Source organism: Semicossyphus pulcher, unplaced genomic scaffold, assembly GCF_022749685.1.
Source record: "Semicossyphus pulcher isolate SPU_LCO1_2020_fin unplaced genomic scaffold, fSemPul1.0.p SCAF_17, whole genome shotgun sequence".
Classification (NCBI taxonomy): Eukaryota; Metazoa; Chordata; class Actinopteri; order Labriformes; family Labridae; genus Semicossyphus; species Semicossyphus pulcher.
In genome coordinates this window covers 29155001-29176045 of record NW_027211681.1, presented here as the reverse complement: position 1 = coordinate 29176045, position 21045 = coordinate 29155001, and the positions used below count along the sequence as shown (strand labels likewise).

The window sequence follows — 21045 nt, the reverse complement described above, 5'->3', positions numbered from 1 at the left end:
CATAGAGGAACCTCTGTGTAGCTCTATTAGCTAATGTTAGCATGTCAGCTAATCTCTATTTACAGATTCTACATAGTACAGTCTGTCAGCAGTGTTTATTTCAGCCAACATTAAATGATGAAGCTAACAGTACGAAGCTAAGATGTATAACTGACAGGATCCAGATAAACTCACTCAGTCTTGTGTTTGTTGGATGCTAACTTGCGGCTAAAGAGTGTGAGCACCAGGATGCTGACTGCAGTTCACTTAATGACCACCGGTGTCATAAAGATTCTCCTCATAGCACCTTTAAATCAAACAGCTCGTCTCTCCCTCTGCCTGTAGGGGGCGACATCAGCACGTCTGCTGTGGTTACTTAGAGCTCCCCCTGCTGGACAAGCTGCAGTCAGCTGAATGAGTGAGTGAAAAGAAGCAGGTTCATAATAAGAGACATCACCAGACTGTTGTAAATTCATGTAGTTTTAATGAAACATTCAGATGAAACAGACTGAAAGAGAAACAGGAGACGGAAGAGAAGCTGATGAATCCAGACGTCCTGATGAAGTCTCTTTGAAATGTTCCCCATGATGACACAAACAGCTCGTGGGAGTTTGTCAGTTTCTGTTTGAGTCTCTGGACTGACGAGAATCCTGCAGCATCTGTGCCGGAACCTTTGAGCCAGGCACTGTGCTGCACACTGGATGCTGCTCAGCTGGAAATAAAGAACTCTCCTCACTCCTGACGGGACTCCTGACGGGATTCCAGCAGGTCCAGCAGGTGGTCTCAGCGTCTGAGGCGGAGGAAGAAGGCGTGGCGGCACTCGGTGCTGTCCACAGGATAGTATTTATCGTAGAAGTCCAGGATGTACTCCTCGGCTTTGAACCCAAACTTCTGATAGAGCAGCATGGCGGGATTACTGGCCGACACGTGCAGCGTCACGTCTTTGCCCATACATGTCTGAAACACAGCAGCAGCGAGAGGAGGTTTCACTACTCGTTTTAAATCCTGTTACAGTAACATCAGCCTGCAGAGCTCTGTGTCTGATGAACCTTTCAGAACTATGTGTTTATTCTGGGGCTCCACTCGAGCAGCGTTTCATGAATCAGTTAAAAAACACCTCATCTAGCTCACGCTGCTCCTCAGCTCATCCTATCTGAAACAAGGCATGAGCTCCTGTCTCTTTAAGAAGTCCACTCTCTTCTGATTGGACGGCGGTGAGCATCAATTAACCCTCTGGTTCTCCTGTTAAAAGTGTATGTGGCTCTTGTAAAGAGTGAAGGTTCCTCCTCATAACACTCTGGTATAATAACATAAACACTCTCTACAGCTGCTGTGTGGTAAAGAACCACATTCTGTGTGACCTCTGACACCACAGCTGGACTTCCTGTCTGAGCTCTGGACCTCACCTGGATCAGGTGGTAGATCATGAAGGTTCCGATGCCGGCTCTCCTCCACTCAGGATGGACCAGCAGGAAGGAGATGTAGGCCTCGTTGTACTTCACGTCCGGAACCATGAAACCAAACCCGATCACCACCTTCTTATAGAGAGCCACCACGCTGAAGTCTGGGTACTGCAGACACTCGGACAGGTCCACACCTGCAGGAGGGAAGGACAGGTAGATGTAGGCTTATAGAGAAGGATCACAGTGGGATGGATGTTCATTAAGGAATGGGTGCTACCTGGCCAGAAGCTGTCATGACACATGGCATTGACGGAGGGGATGTGGTTTGGGCGGACGTAGCAGTAGTCGATGGGGGCGTTGCGTTCAGGGACCCAGTCCAGATCCTTCTTGTGAGGATACGCTCTGATCTCTGACAACAGCCTCAGCTTCACCGGACGGCTCTCATAATCCCTCCTGAACAACCAACAACAAGTGTGATTAGAACGACCATGTGGTGCATCTGTTCCCATGTGATGATGTTCCTTTTAAACAACGGCGTCTAGTTATCCCACGTGGGATGGGCCAGATGTTTGACATGACGCAGTAAAAACTAACCACTGTACCGCTGACTATGACCACCATGGAGATCGCAGTGACGAGTGGTGATCACTACTGAGGAGTCTCTCCACCTGACGGGAGGTTTCAGGAGTCTCTACCTGACGGGAGGTTTCAGGAGTCTCTCTACCTAACGGGAGGTTTCAGGAGTCTCTACCTGACGGGAGGTTTCAGGAGTCTCTACCTGACGGGAGGTTTCAGGAGTCTCTCTACCTAACGGGAGGTTTCAGGAGTCTCTACCTGACGGGAGGTTTCAGGAGTCTCTCTACCTAACGGGAGGTTTCAGGAGTCTCTACCTGACGGGAGGTTTCAGGAGTCTCTCTACCTAACAGGAGGTTTCAGGAGTCTCTCTACCTGACGGGAGGTTTCAGGAGTCTCTCTACCTAACGGGAGGTTTCAGGAGTCTCTACCTGACGGGAGGTTTCAGGAGTCTCTCTACCTAACGGGAGGTTTCAGGAGTCTCTACCTGACGGGAGGTTTCAGGAGTCTCTCTACCTAACGGGAGGTTTCAGGAGTCTCTCTACCTGACGGGAGGTTTCAGGAGTCTCTCTACCTAACGGGAGGTTTCAGGAGTCTCTACCTGACGGGAGGTTTCAGGAGTCTCTCTACCTAACGGGAGGTTTCAGGAGTCTCTACCTGACGGGAGGTTTCAGGAGTCTCTCTACCTAACGGGAGGTTTCAGGAGTCTCTACCTGATGGGAGGTTTCAGGAGTCTCTCTACCTAACGGGAGGTTTCAGGAGTCTCTATCTGACGGGAGGTTTCAGGAGTCTCTACCTGACGGGAGGTTTCAGGAGTCTCTACCTGACGGGAGGTTTCAGGAGTCTCTCTACCTAACGGGAGGTTTCAGGAGTCTCTCTACCTGACGGGAGGTTTCAGGAGTCTCTCTACCTAACGGGAGGTTTCAGGAGTCTCTACCTGACGGGAGGTTTCAGGAGTCTCTCTACCTAACGGGAGGTTTCAGGAGTCTCTACCTGACGGGAGGTTTCAGGAGTCTCTACCTGACGGGAGGTTTCAGGAGTCTCTCTACCTAACGGGAGGTTTCAGGAGTCTCTACCTGACGGGAGGTTTCAGGAGTCTCTCTACCTAACGGGAGGTTTCAGGAGTCTCTCTACCTAACGGGAGGTTTCAGGAGTCTCTCTACCTGACGGGAGGTTTCAGGAGTCTCTACCTGACGGGAGGTTTCAGGAGTCTCTCTACCTGACGGGAGGTTTCAGGAGTCTCTACCTGACGGGAGGTTTCAGGAGTCTCTACCTGACGGGAGGTTTCAGGAGTCTCTACCTGACGGGAGGTTTCAGGAGTCTCTACCTGATGGGAGGTTTCAGGAGTCTCTCTACCTAACGGGAGGTTTCAGGAGTCTCTACCTGATGGGAGGTTTCAGGAGTCTCTACCTGATGGGAGGTTTCAGGAGTCTCTACCTGACGGGAGGTTTCAGGAGTCTCTACCTGACGGGAGGTTTCAGGAGTCTCTCCACCTGACGGGAGGTTTCAGGAGTCTCTACCTGACGGGAGGTTTCAGGAGTCTCTCCACCTGACGGGAGGTGTCAGGAGTCTCTCTACCTAACGGGAGGTGTCAGGAGTCTCTCCACCTGACGGGAGGTGTCAGGAGTCTCTCTACCTGACGGGAGGTTTCAGGAGTCTCTACCTGACGGGAGGTTTCAGGAGTCTCTCCACCTGACGGGAGGTTTCAGGAGTCTCTCTACCTAACGGGAGGTTTCAGGAGTCTCTACCTGACGGGAGGTTTCAGGAGTCTCTACATGATGGGAGGTTTCAGGAGTCTCCACCTAACGGGAGGTTTCAGGAGTCTCTACATGACGGGAGGTTTCAGGAGTCTCTACATGACGGGAGGTTTCAGGAGTCTCTACATGATGGGAGGTTTCAGGAGTCTCTACATGATGGGAGGTTTCAGGAGTCTCTACCTAACGGGAGGTTTCAGGAGTCTCTACATGACGGGAGGTTTCAGGAGTCTCTACATGATGGGAGGTTTCAGGAGTCTCTACATGATGGGAGGTTTCAGGAGTCTCCACCTAACGGGAGGTTTCAGGAGTCTCTACATGACGGGAGGTTTCAGGAGTCTCTACATGACGGGAGGTTTCAGGAGTCTCTACATGATGGGAGGTTTCAGGAGTCTCTACCTGAAGGGAGGTTTCAGGAGTCTCTACCTAACGGGAGGTTTCAGGAGTCTCTACATGACGGGAGGTTTCAGGAGTCTCTACATGATGGGAGGTTTCAGGAGTCTCTACCTGACGGGAGGTTTCAGGAGTCTCTACCTGACGGGAGGTTTCAGGAGTCTCTCCACCTGACGGGAGGTTTCAGGAGTCTCTCTACCTAACGGGAGGTTTCCGGAGTCTCTCCACCTGACGGGAGGTTTCAGGAGTCTCTCCACCTGACGGGAGGTTTCAGGAGTCTCTCCACCTGACGGGAGGTTTCAGGAGTCTCTACCTGACGGGAGGTTTCCGGAGTCTCTACATGATGGGAGGTTTCAGGAGTCTCCACCTAACGGGAGGTTTCAGGAGTCTCTACATGACGGGAGGTTTCAGGAGTCTCTACATGACGGGAGGTTTCAGGAGTCTCTACATGATGGGAGGTTTCAGGAGTCTCTACATGATGGGAGGTTTCAGGAGTCTCTCTACCTGAAGGGAGGTTTCAGGAGTCTCTACCTGACAGATTGTTTGGGACTCTTTATGAAGGTTTCTGGACTCTATAGTAGCTGAACAATGTTCTCTCTGCTAAAACAAGGCTTAGGGACTCGTGTTAGAAGGTTTGAGGACTCTCTACCTGCGGGAAGGTTCAGGGTCAGCTATGGGCTGGAACGTTTTGGGAAGGATGAGCGACTCTGTGTAGCTGAAATAAGGTTTGACGACTCATTACGTGTCCAAAGGTAGCAGAACGCTCTGTACCTGAATGACAGCCGAGCTGATTGATGTGTCTGGACTCCCTGAAGGACTTGAGGAAACTCTTTACCTGATGTAGGGCTTTAGGATGCGGGAGGTGTATGGACTCTTGATGCTCTGGTCCATACTTCCCTCTGCTCCCATCAGACGATTCCAGAAGGACAGCGAGTGCTGCTGAACGCCTCGTCTGCTGGAGAAGTTCGTCTGCACACAAACACATTCATGTACGTCAACATAATCGGTTCTCTCTCAGGCTTTCAACATCAGCTGAAACAGTTTAAAACCTCGGGATGAAACCATGAGCATTCACGATACACAGGTTCCTTTTGATTTGACTGGTGATGTTCAGATCCACTTTTTAATGTGTTACTGCTGTGGCTGTGTCAGACTAATGTCATTTATCAGACAGACTGTGATGAATGTACCTGGAAGCGATCGAGAATCCGCAGCTCCTGACTGTTGGTGCAGTATTTTCCCATGATTCCTCCTCTCATCAGTGTCCCCGCCTCCTGGGCGCCATAGATCCCTCCCACCAGGCTGAGGGTGGCGCTGACCGCCCGGTCGATGTCCAGCAAGGGCAGCCCTCTCTGCCTCTTAGCCTGTCGGACCAGCAGCTTCCTGTGGAGGCGTTTGGCCTGTGGGGTAACGGCCAGGGCGAGCGGGCAGGCGTCCAGCCGCCGCAGCAGCATCCTCTCCTCATACAGACTGAGCGGGGCGAAGCGAGGCGTCTGAGAGCCTCCGCCCGCACCGTTTGATTTCTCTGCATGAGTGATTCTTCTTCTCTCAGGTCCTCCAGCACCAACACACCCCCCCGCAGCGAGAGACGGACCCTCACCTCGACCCACTGGCTCTTCAAAGTCTTCATCTCGGTCACGGCCTTCGTCATCCTCGCTCTCTGCTTCACATTTGATGTGAGGTGGAGCTGGGCGGAGCTTCTTACGGGCGACCAGGTTGGCGCTGGGAGGAGGGAGGTACTCCATCCCCGGGTCAATCATCCCCTCTGTTTCCATCTCCTCATCATCTGGAGGTCAGAGCAGCAGAGAGGACATGACATCAGAGATTACATCACAGAACAGTCAAACTAGTGAATGATCCTCAGCTGGATAAACGGACGTTCTCACCGTGGAACAGGGCCTGAGGCGGCATGGCGTCGGGGATGAGGTCAGCCTCCGACAGCAGGCTGGGCGTGGCTGAGTGAGAGGCCGGCGTCCCCGGCGCGGAGAAGTCAGGTGAAGGTGACGGAGACGGGCTGGTGAGCGGTGTTTGGTCTGACGAGCTGAGGGAGGAGAAATCTATGACCTCACCTTTCTCCAGGACGAGGTCGGGTCGGCGTGCGGTGCTCCCCCCGCGGCCCCCGCCCAGTTTCACAGGCGTGGAGGAGGCGCTGCGGTCAGTGTAGCCTCCCACTGCCTCCTTCTGAGCCCGCCGGATGTCTTTTGCCTCCTGCGTGCGAGAGCGTTTCTCCTTCAGCTGCATGGCGTTCTCCACCGGGTTCCTGGCCCCTCGCTTCCTCAGACCCTCCACGGTGATGATCGGGTCCAAGGAGGGTTTGGAGGCTGCAGGAGAACATATGATCAGCTCTGTGTCACCTGCCTGAAACCTTTGCCCAGAGCATACCTGGATGGATCAGGTGGAGTTTACCTTTAGCCTTGGTGGTGGACTTGTCCACCTCAGGTCTCAGGGTCGGAGGTCTGTTCTGGACAAGCTTCCACCAGCCAGGCTCTCCAAACTCCTGCGCTCCGGAGCGGAAGAAGGTGGGGCTGCCGACGGACAGACAGCCGGCCACCGTGCTCCACCACGTCGACGTCTTCTTCCTGCTCAGACAGACAGAAACCAGGTCAGACACACAGACAGGACACTGGTGCATCATGAGGAGGACCTTGAGAATAGTTCTGGGCAGCTAGGAACAAGCAAGTCACAGGTGGGCTGAGATCTGTCTCACTACAGCGCTATGAAGCCACAACAAACAGATGTTACTGAGATTTAATGACAATAAACGGGCTGAGAGGATGCTGAGAGAACTACATCAGGAGGCAGGGTTGTAAACAGGCTGAGCTCTTGTCAGGAGAAGAAACTACTTGAAAATGACCTTTTTTTTTCTTGACTGTTTCTGGGAGTCAGGAGAATCTCAGCGCTGACACAGAGTCATGAACTGAGTTGAGCTGAGTTCATAAACAGCTTTTGAAGAGTTACAAACACTTCAGTGAATCCAAAGATGAAATGAAATCAGACGTGTTTAAAACAGGTGAAATAAAGTCACCTTGTTCCCAGCAGGAAGTTCCAGTGTCGTCCAATAAAAGCACAGATGTCCTCTTTCCACCTGAAGTAACCCTGCCGACCCGTCCCCTCCAGAGACAGGTTGTACATGGCCAACATCACCACCTGACGACGGGAGACGTTAATAATCAGCACAGTGACAGGGGTTCAATCCCTGTGTCACTCCAGAGTTTAAATAAAATAGAACAATTGTCTGTTTTGTACCTGCTGCCAGGTGAGTCTCATCCTGTCGAAGGTCTCCTTTCCGTCCTCCGAGCAGTCGCAGCAGGTGAATTTAAAGAAGTTGTCTCCTTTCAGGTAGCTGGGCTGCTCCCCGCGGAGCTGAGCTGCAACAGACGCAAAGTGAACACATGAGACTGACACCGGAGCCCCGACTGAAGAGGAGCTTTAATGTTTCAGTGATGGAGACTGATGGCCGAGCTTCAGACAGCCTCTCAGGTCAGCTGGGATCTGACTGAGAAGAATCAAAGAGACGCTTGTTTTCTTCTACCTTAAAGCTTTATTGAGAACTAGTGCTGCAAGCAGCATTGAACGGGCCCTCGCACCAGTGGCCACGTTGGGGCGTGTCGCGGCCGCGGGGTGCGAGCCAGCCTTGGGGCGTGCTGCAGCAGCAGAATGTGAATGAGCCACAGCATGTGCTGCAGCCAGGGGCTGTGCACCAGTAGGTGGTGCTATCAGCATCACCCAAATTCCTATGGAGATCTGTTCAGGCCGAGACTGTAATCATGCATGTGAAGTTTGAAGCTGATATAACATTGTATGTGAGAGGTAGTACTGGCTCTGCCCAGTAGGTGGCGCTAAGAGTATGAGAGAAAAATGAATATGCAGATGTGTTCAGGGCGGTACCCTCATCAAACCTGTGAAATTTGGAGGAGATTGGACAATGCATGTGAGAGTTGATACAGGCTATCACCAGTGGGTGGCGCTATAGGATTGGCAAAAGAAGGAGTGTGTAGATCTATTCAGGGCGGGACTCTTGTCAAGCATGTGAGATTTGGTGCAGACAGGATGAAGTACAGGCGAGTTATCGCAGCCTCAATGTCATGGCGAGGCATCATGACGAAGGTTATATGCGCCGCACCGCCAGAAAAGGATGAGAGGAAGTGTCTAGGAGGCTGAACTTTGGCATATTTATAGGGGGCGCTATGGAGCCATTTTGGTGAATTAATGCCCAAGGCCCATTAAATATCACATTTTTCACCAGACCTGATGCGACCGCCAACTTTGATGAGTTTTGGGGCATGTTAAAGCCGCCAAACATGCAATTCATTTATGACCGGAAAAAAAATAAAATAATAATAATAATAATAATGATAATAATGATAATGATAATAATAATAATAATGATAATAATGATAATGATAATAATAATAATGATAAAAATAATAATAATAATGATGATAATAATAATAATGATGATAATAATAATAATAATGATAATAATGATAATGATAATAATGATAAAAAAATAATAATAATAATAATAATGATAATAATAATGATAATAATAATAATGATAATAATAAAAATGATAATAATAATAATGATAATAATAAAAATGATAATGATAATAATAATGATAATAATAATAATAATGATAATAACAATAATAATCATCATCATCATCATCATCATAATGATAATAATAATAATGATAAAAATAATAATAATAATAATAATAATAATAATAATGATGATAATAATAATAATGATAATAATAATAATGATAAAAATAATAATAATAATAATAATAATAATAATGATAATAATAATAATGATAATAATAATAATAATGATAATAATAATAATAATGATGATAATAATAATAATGATAATAATAATAATAATGATAATAATAATAATAATAATGATAATAATAATGATAATAATGATAAAAAAAAAATAATAATAATAATAATAATGATAATAATAATTATCATAATCATCATCATCATCATCATAATGATAATAATAATAATAATAATAATAATAATAATTCCTTGCATTCCAAGAGGTCCTCGCGCCGCCTTCGGTGCTCGGGCCCTAATAATAATGGGTGCTCCCCATGTTCATGTAAACAGTCACAGTCTGTCACAGAGACAGACTGTGAGACCATCTTTATTGAACATGTGACTCTTTAAAGCAGAGCTGAGGAGACGACAACCTGAAGCTAAAGTGACACTGCTAAGTAGAAAGGTCCTGTGTCCTGTGATTGGCTATCTCACCTGCAGGTACCCACTTGTGGCAGCGGTCGCAGTAGAAGCTCATGTCTTCGCAGGCCCAGCCTCCGTCTGCCTCCTCGCCCACGTCGCTGGTCAGAGAGTCTCCGCTCTGGTCATGTGACAGATCCACCGAGCCCTGATCCTCCGACTCCACGATCAGCAGAGTCTCCCCCTCCACCTCCCCTTCCTCCAGACCCTCCGAGGCCGACGTGCAGGCCGCCTCGTCCTCACCACCGCACAGAGGCTCGCTGCTGCTGTCCATCACCTCAGTCACAGAGACACACCTGGACAGGTAAACATCGAGTGAACACGAGGAGAGTCTGAGAGGCAAAGAGAATGTTTTCTGCTCTTTTGCTGCTTTTATGTTTTGTTTAGGTTTCCACTCAGGTCGACAACAGCTCTCGTGTACTCTATAATGCCTGGTTTCATATCTGTGACCAGGTGTACCACAGTTCACCTGTCTCAATGGTCCTGTGGGCGGAGCTCTGCCTCCCTGCGTCGTCTCTCCTCCTCCAGCTGCCTGGTCAGAGTCCTCTGCTCCTCCAGCAGCCGCAGATTCTCCTTCTTCCTCTCCAGACGGTCCAGATCTCTGACCACGCCCTCGTGGAGACGCTGGACGAAGAATCACACAAACAAACATCAACAACGGCACTGAGAGGCGTCAGCCATGTTCACAGACACAGCAACACCTGAGTTAACGAGCTCCTCCTCAAACAGCTTTAGTATCTGTAATACTTTTTAAACTGTCCTGTTCTGAAGGACCTCACTCACTTTCAATCAACATTTGGCTCCACAGAAAAACTCGGTGACTGTTGGCTGAAGTCAGCACACAGCAGGAAGCAAACCGTTTTCCTTTAGCACACAGGCCTTCAAAATAAAACTAAAAAAGGACATGCTCTGAAGTGCTGCTGCAGCTGTAGAGTTAGAGCACCTCGCCGTCTGTACATGAACTAACAGTCTCCGCACAAACATAATCTGTCCATCAGAAGATTCAAGGGAACAACAAACACATGTCATCATCTGATCACACAGGTAAACCAGACATTCATGCTTACACATGCACTGCATGTTAGTAATGAGTCACGTCGGGTCAATGACGAACACTTTACACATAAACAATTCTAATGACATAACATCATATTCATTATTCTTTATGACGTGTTCTTTAATTTAAAAATGTTTTAATGCTGAATGTTGTTTACTGCTTGATTGTGGCGTTATTACTGTTACTTAGATAACATTTATTTTGGAAAACTGTACCGGAAGGTTTTGCTAGCTGCTGTTGTTAGCTGCTAACACAGATTGAGCAGCTGAGTTTCATATCCTCTGCGTTACTTCAGATGAATGTCACAACGCGTCAGTTTGTCCGTTAAACACCGGCAGGCTTTAATTTTAAATGATGAAGTAGTCCGTTACCTTCCGGTGACCTCACAGTCCCTGTCTGACTCCCTCCACAGCTAACTGTTAGCCCTGTTGTTAGCTCTGTAACCGTTACACCGGCTGGGTTCGGACCGGTTTACCTGTCTGTCCCAGGTCTGTTTGAGGTGTACAGCAGCCACAGTGCTCAGAGTGAGAACCACAGAAACTCCCAGGACCACCTTAGATGCTGTAGACATCACGTTAGCTGTAGCTACACGTTAGCCAGCTGCTAACTGGCTCTGCTGTCCAATGCCGTTAAGCTCATTCACACACTGCTGCTGCTGGTGGTGTCTTCTTCTTCGTTGATAAGCTAGCGTCTGCAATACAAATGTTGTAGCGCCACCTGCCGGCGCTCACCTAGTGGTTCAGGTACATTAGAAGATACAGGTAGAGATTGGTGATCATAGGATGTTGTGGTGGTGTGACTCTACAGTTAACAGTGCAGACAGAACCTGTTTGATTTAACCGTTCAGTTTTTTAACAATGGGGTCAAAAAGCTCACAGCAGCAGAATAAAGATATATTCATACAACAGGTAGCATCGTTTTTAACTGCCCCACCTCCATTAAAGTTAGTTTACTAGAAATGTTACATTCCAATCGTAAACAAAGTGTTTTTAATCATTTGAGTGTGTGTGTGTGTGTGTGTGTAGTTTTAAGGAAACTACGTCTCCCATGGGGTCGGTGGGTTAGCTCGGTGTCCTCCCGCCTCCTCAGTTCCGTTTGATTTAAATATCTCTGAGTGACGTCTCCACTGGCCAGTGAGGAACCACGCGGCCGGCGAGGGGCGGAGCTTCTAGTCCCGTTCACAGAAAGTGCCACGACTCTGCAGCCTGACAGACTCCGCTGAGGTGAGAACAACTCTATTTCTTTTATACTGACTTCAAATGTTTTTATTTTATTTCTTCTGAAATCAGAAGACTACGTTTACGTCAGAGTGACGCAGAGAGGATAGGAAGTTTATAGAAACGGGAACATTTATCCTCAGAAAGAGACCTTCAACAGTCACAAGATGTTTTATTAGGAGGATAAAACTCTGAAATACAGAGTAAAGAAAAGCTTGAAATGATTTTCTTCTCCAAACATCAGAAACTGATGTGATGAAGTGATGAATGTTTGAGATGCAACATGAAGGAAACTCTGCTGCAGCTGCAGGAGAAACTTTACATGACAATAAAGTGTGAAATAAAAATGTAAAACGTGTTCAACAGCGTCGAGCCTGCAGAGTGCACGTGAAACCAACGGTGTGTAGTTCACGTGTGTTTTCGGTTAAAGAAAATTTTAACTTAAAGTTCTGGACCTGAGGGTCCCACAAGAAACTGGACTGAGTTACATAACTGTGTGTGCGTGTGTGTGTGTGTGCGTGCGTGCGTGTGCGTGTGCGTGTATGTGTGTGTGTGTTCACAGTACAAAGGGTTAATTGTGGACTCAGACACGTCACTCCTGCAGCCCCCCCTCCCCCTCTGGACCCTGTAAAATACCTTCAGGATGTGTTGATGAGTTGATGAGTTAGAATAATATCTGTGTGTTTCTGCTGTCTGTGTTCAGAACATCAGACTTCAGCGCGTCTGAAGAAGCGCTCTGGTGCATTAAAGCTGTGCTTGTTGTGGCTGCAGGTCAGAGGACTGAGAACAAAATGTCCTCACAGTGTTAAAAGTTAAGTTCGAGTTAAAGTGTTGATGTATTAATATGTGTCATTACTATTTGACTGCTGTATTTGGACCTGTTTACTCTTTGATGCTGGCCCTCACATACTTTCATTTACTTTACTGATGTTACTTTACTTTATACTTTAACTTCTGAACCTGAAAAGTCGCCGTCTGTTTTTAAGTAAAAAGAACAACATGTCCCTCTGAGGTGTTGTAGAGTCGCTGTATGAAGTAACAGAACGTATAAATAATGAAAAATTCAAAGGTTTTTTAAAACTCAGCTTTATTTGATATATTTTTTGCTGTAAACGACCAACAGGTAGAAAAAGGTTCACAACGGCTCGAGTAGATTTCTTCAGCCTGCAGCATGAAACCAGACTGTTATTCTAAGTGTGTGACAGCATGACAGAAAGGATCCCTACAGAGATAGACCTTTGTGTTACAGAGGAAGATGATTGTTTTAACCACAAACAGATGTTACATCGCTCTCTGCAAACACACCAGACTCCATTCATAAAAACAGTGATTTAAGCTCACAGGACAGGAGCTGCTGCTCTGCTGGTTAGTTAGTTTGTTGTATGATTTGCTACACAGTTGTTGTTTAAGATCCAATCGAACCACATAAAACACCAAAGTCACACAATAACACAAACTGATGGAGGCAGCAGCAGAGCAGCAGCTCCTGTGTCCCGTGAGCTTAAATCACTGTTTTTATGAATGGAGTCTGGTGTGTTTGCAGAGAGCGACGTACCATCACAGGCCGATGATCTGAAGCACAGAACATTTTATGTTTTTTCTTTTCACTGAATGAGACTTCAGATTGAATCAGTGTGATGATGAACACACAGACTGTGAACTTTGACCTCCAGTCAGTGATCAGCAGGTAAACAAGCACCAAGAAAGATAAATATGTTCATTGAGGGACTGATTTGTGCTTCTCGGTTGTTACAAGTTAAAATACGACTCTTCAAACATCACCTTTGCTCTGCATGAAGCACACAGGATTATTTTGTTTCAGCTCATGGACGCAGACTCGCCCGAAGTTGAAGAAGGAGAGTCGAGTTCTTCTTTCTTTCTCCTGTCCTCACAGCTGACCAATCAGAGGAGAGAGTGGACATGATGTCAGAGTGTTGGTTTCAGAAATGTAAACATGCAAAACAAACAAAAAACTTGTATAGACTCCCTCCTGAACAACCTGAACAAACATCGACAAATTTATCTGTTCTCAGAGCGGAGCTGCACATTCACAGTTTGTCCTGAGGGTGGTGCTAGAGGAAACATAGTTATAATCTAAAGAGTTTTTCCTCTGAGGAGCAGGAAGTAGATCAGGACATATCGGTTTGGTCAGATGTGTGGCTGCTGAGATATTCTGTTTTCCAGTGAGAGCTTTAGCTGATCTTCAGGCCAAATGCTAACTGTCCTTCAACTTTGTCCTCCAGACTTCCTGTTGACACTCTGACCAGTCATGGACGTCTCCGACCCACAGACACTCGGCTTCATGGTCTTTGGAGGCTTCATGATCATCTCGGCGGTGGGCATCGCCCTCGTCTCCACACTTTCCATGAAGGAGACGTCCTACGAGGAGGCGCTAGCTAAACAGCGTCGCCAACTCGTCCAAGCACAGCCCCAGAGAGGAGAGAAGAAGAAGAAGGACAAGAACCTGGAGAAGAAGAACAAAGCGAAGAAGAAGGAGGACCGGCCCGAAGGGAAGCTCCCAGAACCAGGCAGCGATGGTGGCGAGGAGCCTGAGGTGGTGACCTGTACCGAACCAGAATCTGACCCAGAACCCGCAGCTGAGCCTGAAGCTGCACCTGAAGCCAAACCAACATCTGAACCAGAACCAGAACCCATTGTATTCACGGCCACCACCATTGAGTCTCCTCCTGCCCCCTCGCCAAAGGAGAAGAAGAAGAAGAAGACGGTCAAGGCGGAGCCAGCTGCTGTGGTGGAAACCATCGCTAAGGAGGTTCTTGTTATGGCAATGGCGCCGGTGGTAGATGTTTCTCCGGTTAACGTTGTCCCTGAAGTCACTAAAGAAGCGTCTGCTGCCAAAGCTGAAGAACCCAAAGAGACCTCGAGCAAGAAGAAGAAGTCCAAGAACAAACCTGAGCCAGGTGAGTAAACTCAAAGACAGTGTTCAGATTTTTACTGACCTCAGAAGAACAGATCGGTCGGTTTAAACTCTTTTGTTCTGTCCTGGTTTTTCTTCAAGTGACAGACTCTGCTGACTCCTCCACGACTTCACCCTCCAGCGAGCTTCTGTCTGCTGTGTCCAACACAACGCTCAGTGATGAAGAGGTGCACAAACTCATGGAGGTCCTGAACCAGAAGGCCGGTGTCCGCCCAGACTCCTGGCAGCTGGTACACAAACACACTCACATCAAACAGCTAACAGTTGTAGCATAAAGTAGTGAAACAGTTAGCACACAGATTATTTTAGCATCAGCTAACGTTTACAGGTAACAAATGTTGAGAGGATGCACATGTTACATAGAAAGTGTTTACATTCACCAAATAAAGTTAGCATCTAGCTTATGGGTAACAGCAAACATTTAAAGCTAACACTTGGTAAAAGAGTTGATTAGCATACAGATAATGCTAGCTTCTGAGCTAGCAGACACTAAGACAATACGCAAACAGTTCACAATTTAGCTGCTAGTACATTCACCACCTGTGTTAGTAACTAGAAAGTACTCTCACAGTAACAACCAGTACACAGCTGTTAGCATATGAACCAGTTAATGTTAGCTCATATAATACCATTCACAAGATAGAAGCTAATGTTAGCTGATAGCACAGTCACCAACTGCCGGTATGTCTGTCAGCTAGGTCAGTATACAGAGACTCAGATACAATTCTAAAGCTAATGCTAGCAGTTGCTAGTTTCTGACTTTCAGATACATCTCTTCAAACTCTCAAGTTGTGTCTTTGTGTGACTTTCAGGCCTGTCAGAAAGGAGACCCTCTGTCCACTCTGAAGAAACAGCTGGAGGAGAAAGAAAAGCTGCTGACGGCTGAGCAGGAGGACGCTAACACTGCCAAGAACCGCCTCAAAGAGCTCAGCAAGGTGAGCCAGGCAGCGTCAGTCATGTCATCTCTGCACCACATGTTCCTTTGCTCGTCTGCTTTGTGACAGTAGGCCTACATTCAGTTCTTCAAAAGAAAGTTACATTTATGCTCGATGTGCTTTCTTATACAGCAACTTGGTGCAGAGAAATCCAAGACGGCGTCTTTGGAGGTCCGTCTGAAGGCAGAGCTGAGTGCTCAGGTTCAGGAGGTCGACGCCCTGCGGACCAAAATGGAGACTGCCGACCAGGAACACCTGAAACAAACCCAGCAGCTCAACCAGAAGGTAGGGTTGAACTAAGTCAAGTTAAACAAGGCAAGTCAAAGTCAGGTCTCAAGTCCACCAAGCCAAGTTTGAGTTCAGTCTAAGGTCCACCAGAGCAATTCAAAGTGAAGTCTCAAGTCCACCTGGGCAGGTCCAAGTCTGAACTAATCAAACCACATCTACACTTGTTAAAGGTCTGTTTGAGACAAGTTTCAAGTCCTTCAGAGGTCTTGTAAACAGTCGGAAGTCCTTGAGGGAGGATCACGGCCTCGTCCTGGGTCTTTGAGAGCAAAGTACAAGTCAGGCCTCTGAATGCTGATCATTAAAATGAAATGAAATCAGAGCCTCAGTTTTAAGTCTCAGGTCTCAAGTTCTGGCTACCTGTTAGTTTGGACAGATCAGTGCTTACTGTGTGATCAACCCGAACAGATCGGGAGTCTGCAGGAACAACTGGAGAACGGCCCCAACGCTCAGCTGGCCCGACTGCAGCAGGAGAACTCCATCCTCCGAGACGCCCTGAACCAGGCAACCAGCCAGGCCGAGAGCAGGTAACAAACTGTCGTAACGTCACGTAACGTAACGTGGAGGGATCCTGGTAAATGGTAAATGGGCTGTACTTATATAGCACTTTTCTAATCTTGCGACCACTCAAAGCTGCTACATGTCTCATTCACCCATTCACACACACTCATTCACACACTGATTGCAGAGGCCTAAGTGCCAATCTCCAATCAGATCTATGCACATTCATACCTGAGGCTATGCCACCAGGAGCAATTCGGGGTTCAGTGTCTCGCCCAAGGACACTTCGACATGTGACTGTAGCAGTCGATCGAACCCCCAACCTTCCGATTGAGAGACGGCCGACTCAACCACTGAGCCACAGCCGCCCCACAACCTGGGAATGCATACATAAAATATGACGAGAAGACCTAAGAGGTTGCAACAGAGACTGAAGCTCTGCTTGTTCTTACAGCAATGCTTTCTGGGATTTGTAATTCTTTTATTGTTTTACTGATGATTGAAGAAGTGCTTCATGTCAAGTGCTGAAATGGTCTCTGTCGTGTCGTCTGCCCCTCCTGCAGGCAGAACGCGGAGCTCGCCCGTCTCAGGCAGGACTGTGTCCGACTGGGTCGGGAGTTGACCGAGCGCTCCAACGCTCTGCGGGCTGATGAGGAGCTCCGGAAGAGCCTGGAGACCAAGATGGCTGCCGCCGAGCAAGAACTGGCCAAAGCACAGGTCAGAGAGACCGAACTGTGGTCTGAAATATCACATGTCCATGTCGGGACAGAAAAAACTCCTTATTAAAAGTGTGACGCGGATCTGCTGTTAACAGGAAATGACCCGTGTTTTCTTCCCCTCTCTGCAGCTGGTCAATGCAGACACTGAGCGTGCTCTGCAGCAGCGACTGGCAGAAGTTTGTTCAGAGCTGAAAGTGTCACAGCAGGAAGCTGCTACTGTTAGCGGTCAGTGTTTCTTTTAGCATGAAGCCTCTTCTGTCAGCTGTTTGGGTTTCGGTCTTAAGAGTCTGTTGGTGCATATTAACTGTCACTGCTCAAGAGGCTAACAAAAACAAATTAACAAAAACGAGCTAACAAAAACGAGCTAACAAAAATGAGCTAACAAAAACGAGCTAACAAAAACAAATTAACAAAAACGAGCTAATAAAAACAAGCTAACAAAAACGAGCTAACAAAAACAAATTAACAAAAACGAGCTAACAAAATCGAGCTAACAAAAACGAGCTAACAAAAATGAGTTAACAAAAACAAGCTAACAAAAACGAGCTAACAAAAACAAATTAACAAAAACGAGCTAACAAAATCGAGCTAACAAAAACGAGCTAACAAAAACAAGCTAACAAAAATGAGTTAACAAAAACAAGCTAACAAAAACGAGCTAACAAATTAACAAAAACGAGCTAACAAAATCGAGCTAACAAAATCGAGCTAACAAAAATGAGCTAACAAAAACAAGCTAACAAAAATGAGCTAACAAAAACAAATGAACAAAAACGAGCTAACAAAAAAACGAGCTAACAAAATCGAGCTAACAAAAACGAGCTAACAAATTAACAAAATCGAGCTAACAAAAATGAGCTAACAAAAACAAGCTAACAAAAATGAGCTAACAAAAACAAATGAACAAAAACGAGCTAACAAAAATGAGCTAACAAAAACAAGCTAACAAAAATGAGTTAACAAAAACAAGCTAACAAAAACGAGCTAACAAATTAACAAAAACGAGCTAACAAAATCGAGCTAACAAAATCGAGCTAACAAAAACGAGCTAACAAAAATGAGTTAACAAAAACAAGCTAACAAAAACGAGCTAACAAATTAACAAAAACGAGCTAACAAAATCGAGCTAACAAAATCGAGCTAACAAAAATGAGCTAACAAAATCGAGCTTACAAAAACGAGCTAACAAAAATGAGCTAACAAAAACAAGCTAACAAAAATGAGTTAACAAAAACAAGCTAACAAAAACGAGCTAACAAATTAACAAAAACGAGCTAACAAAATCGAGCTAACAAAATCGAGCTAACAAAAACGAGCTAACAAAAAAACGAGCTAACAAAATCGAGCTAACAAAAACGAGCTGACAATAAGCTCTCAAAGTGCGTCTGACGTGATTGTGCTGTTCTTCCTGCTGTTTGCTCCTCAGAGCTGCAGGGGGCGCTGGCGTCTAAAGAGACTGAGTTGCAGGAGCTCAAGGTTCAGCTGGAGAGCCAGGCTGCAGTCCAGGTAACTACCTGAACAGCTTCATCGTGTGACTAACGCCCTGATGAGCATGTCTGTAATAATGCTACTGTTCTCAATCAGCTCCTTTGAGTGGTTCATGTTGATTAAAGCAGATGAATAACTGAGCGGCTCCCCCTGCTGGAGAACTTCAATCATCACATGTGAAATAAAAACGTTTAAAGTTCCCATGAATGTGAAATAAGTGTCATTTAGTGCACTCTGAGGTTATCACTGTGTGTGTGTGTGTGTGTGTGCGTGTGTGTCTGCAGGCGGACAGGTCGTCTGAAGTGGAGCAGCTGAAGAACAGGTACGAGTCTTTGTATTATTAATAAAATAACTGAGTTCAGGTGTTGTTGAGCGTCGGTGGACTGTATCATGACTTCCTGTGTCACTTCCTGTCAGTGTGCAGTGCAGAGACGAGCAGGTGGTCACCCTGGAGGCGGAGCTAACTCAGCTGAGGGAGGAGTTACAGCTGCTGACATCATCGCAGTCAGAGAGGTGTGGAATCGCTGAGCGCTCACCTGATGTGTGTTTGGAGAGAGACGTCTGTAACCAGCTGATGTTTGTGTATGTGTGTGTGTGCGTGTGTGTGTGTGTGTGTGTGTGTGTGTGTGTGTGTGTGTGTGTCCTCAGAGTGAAGCAGGAGGAGGAAGCAGCTGCGGCTCAGACTCACAGAGACGTACGTTTGAACTCATGTTTGAAGCTAAACACACCTCCACATTGTACCTGTCTTTATCCTCCTGCAGGCGTTTTCATGATGTCTTTAATGTCACATGTTCTGTTTAACATCCAGACACATCCTCCATCAGTGCTCAGGTGTACCTCACCTGTGAACATGGAGAGCAATTCTGTGTCTACAAAGAGCTCAGTGTGTTTGTAGTGTCACGCTGCGTTCACACGTTTAAAGCGTAACTACGAGCAGCTTGATATGAGTGACTCGCACACGTGGAGAACACGGACACTGATCTGTTCTGAGGTTTCCACCTGCTCAGGAAGCTAACGTTAGCCGAGTAAGCTAGCTAGCACAGCTCAAATGTTAGCGTTTAGTTTAGTTGTGTAAGTTTGTGTTGTGAACACGCGGGCTGATGACATCACTGTGACATCACAACATGTCTGTGCTCTGCAGGGATCAGGAAGTGAGACGGAGTCTGAGCAGCCGTTTGAAAGGTAACAAACACACCTGTCACATGCTGGAGCTGCTCTGTCAGTGTTCTAGTTATGACTCATGTCAACGTGTGTGTGTGTGTGTGTGTGTGTGTGTGTGTGATCAGTCTGGAGGAAGACTCTCAGCTGCTGCGTCTGGAGGAAGAGCTGCAGCAGGCTCGTAACCACGGCAACGTGAGTCCAAACACGTCATATAAGGTCATGAATGACTGACAGTCTGAGAGGAGCTGGTCAGAGTCTTTAAAGGACGGACGAGAGAAGTCACCTGAGTGTCTGCCCTCCATCTTGGTTTCTTCAGGAGCTGGAGGAGAAAATGGCGGTGTCGGCGGTAGCGTTTTCGGAAGCAGAGCGTCTGAGTGAGCAGCGGGAGGCGGAGCTTAAAGCAGCGCTGGTCAGTAAGACAGAAAGTTTATTAAACATGAAAAGACTCTTATTGTGAAGGTTTGTTTACTCTCTAACAAACACTTGTTTACATGTTTGTTTCTTTGTGCTTCAGGCTGAGGCCGAGTCCAGCTGTGCATCCCTGCGCGTGGACTTCCAGGCAGCGCTGCAGGCGCTGTTTCCTGGCGTTTCCATGGAGACGGAGCAGGTCAGTCAGCTGTTTCCTGTCTGTAAAGATTTCAGGTCACAGTGTGTGTGTGTGTGTGTGTTCACAGTGTGTGTCTGTGTGTGTGTGTGTGTGTGTGTGTGTGTGTGTGTGTGTGTGTGTGTGTGTTCACAGTGTGTGTCTGTGTGTGTGTGTGTGTGTGTGTGTGTGTTCACAGTGTGTGTGTGTGTGTGTGTGTGTGTGTTCACAGTGTGTGTGTTTGTGTGTGTGTGTGTGTGTGTGTTCACAGTGTTTGTGTGTGTGTGTGTGTGTGTGTGTGTGTGTGTGTGTGTGTGTGTGTGTGTGTGTTCACAGTGTTTGTGTGTGTGTGTGTGTGTTCACAGTGTTTGTGTGTGTGTTTGTGTGTGTGTGTGTGTGTGTGTGTGTGTGTGTGTGTGTGTGTGTGTGTTCACAGTGTGTGTGTGTGTGTTCACAGTGTGTGTGTGTGTGTTCAAAGTGTGTGTGTGTATGTTCACAGTGTGTGTTTGTGTGTGTGTTCACAGTGTGTGTGTTCACAGTGTGTGTGTGTGTGTGTGTGTGTGTGTGTGTGTGTGTTCACAGTGTGTGTGTATGTTCACAGTGTGTGTGTGTGTGTGTGTGTGTGTGTTCACAGTGTGTGTGTGTGTGTGTGTATGTTCACAGTGTGTGTGTGTTCACAGTGTGTGTGTGTGTGTGTGTGTGTTCACAGTGTGTGTGTGTTCACAGTGTGTGTGTGTTCACAGTGTGTGTGTGTGTTCACAGTGTGTGTGTGTGTGTGTTCACAGTGTGTGTGTGTGTGTGTGTGTGTGT

At 47.0% G+C, this 21045-nt stretch overlaps 3 protein-coding genes across 6 annotated transcripts in view; 1 reads left to right on the top strand and 2 right to left on the bottom strand.

Moving 5' to 3' along the window:
- Positions 1-443: 443 nt before the first annotated feature.
- kat14 (lysine acetyltransferase 14) lies at positions 444-9628 on the bottom strand. 2 transcript variants are annotated; one of them, XM_069666760.1, is made up of 10 exons: positions 9370-9628; positions 7349-7470; positions 7128-7249; positions 6509-6681; positions 5989-6423; positions 5293-5888; positions 4938-5071; positions 1660-1835; positions 1386-1576; positions 444-936 (listed from the first exon to the last, which is right to left on the bottom strand). In XM_069666760.1, exons 1-10 carry the CDS (start codon positions 9626-9628, stop codon positions 763-765), a joined length of 2382 nt encoding a protein of 793 aa, XP_069522861.1. In that variant the 3' UTR covers positions 444-762. The 2 variants fall into 2 exon arrangements, with proteins under 2 accessions (XP_069522861.1, XP_069522862.1); XM_069666761.1 differs by having other exon boundaries at positions 9384-9436.
- Positions 9629-9828: 200 nt separating this feature from the next.
- pet117 (protein PET117 homolog, mitochondrial) lies at positions 9829-11032 on the bottom strand. Its single transcript, XM_069666762.1, has 2 exons — positions 10887-11032; positions 9829-9978 (listed from the first exon to the last, which is right to left on the bottom strand). The coding sequence occupies exons 1-2, from the start codon at positions 10980-10982 to the stop codon at positions 9829-9831; spliced, it is 246 nt and encodes an 81-aa protein (XP_069522863.1). The 5' UTR covers positions 10983-11032.
- Positions 11033-13882: 2850 nt separating this feature from the next.
- Positions 13883-21045, top strand: part of rrbp1b (ribosome binding protein 1b) — a 10659-nt gene continuing 3496 nt past the window's right edge. For all 3 annotated transcript variants that reach the window (XM_069666058.1, XM_069666057.1, XM_069666059.1), the window contains exons 1-15: positions 13883-14546; positions 14645-14793; positions 15376-15498; positions 15631-15783; positions 16192-16310; positions 16848-17001; positions 17132-17228; positions 18430-18509; positions 18776-18813; positions 18909-19004; positions 19140-19185; positions 19633-19673; positions 19778-19844; positions 19969-20061; positions 20167-20259. In XM_069666058.1, the coding sequence (XP_069522159.1) occupies positions 13898-14546; positions 14645-14793; positions 15376-15498; positions 15631-15783; positions 16192-16310; positions 16848-17001; positions 17132-17228; positions 18430-18509; positions 18776-18813; positions 18909-19004; positions 19140-19185; positions 19633-19673; positions 19778-19844; positions 19969-20061; positions 20167-20259 (1998 nt within the window). In that variant the 5' untranslated portion in view covers positions 13883-13897. The remainder of the gene's footprint in view (positions 14547-14644; positions 14794-15375; positions 15499-15630; positions 15784-16191; positions 16311-16847; positions 17002-17131; positions 17229-18429; positions 18510-18775; positions 18814-18908; positions 19005-19139; positions 19186-19632; positions 19674-19777; positions 19845-19968; positions 20062-20166; positions 20260-21045) is intronic.

What these genes read in the sequence shown, in the direction of transcription:
- kat14 (XM_069666760.1), bottom strand. Translation starts at nt 9,628, where the DNA reads ATGGACAGCAGCAGCGAGCCTCTGTGCGGTGGTGAGGACGAGGCGGCC. An exon ending in GTCCACCACCAAGGCTAAAG is followed by an intron (nt 6,424 to 6,508) that starts GTAAACTCCACC and finishes GTTCTCCTGCAG; the next exon opens with CCTCCAAACCCTCCTTGGAC. An exon ending in TCATGACAGCTTCTGGCCAG is followed by an intron (nt 1,577 to 1,659) that starts GTAGCACCCATT and finishes TCCCTCCTGCAG; the next exon opens with GTGTGGACCTGTCCGAGTGT.
- pet117 (XM_069666762.1), bottom strand. Translation starts at nt 10,982, where the DNA reads ATGTCTACAGCATCTAAGGTGGTCCTGGGAGTTTCTGTGGTTCTCACT. An exon ending in AACAGACCTGGGACAGACAG is followed by an intron (nt 9,979 to 10,886) that starts GTAAACCGGTCC and finishes TTCTTCGTCCAG; the next exon opens with CGTCTCCACGAGGGCGTGGT.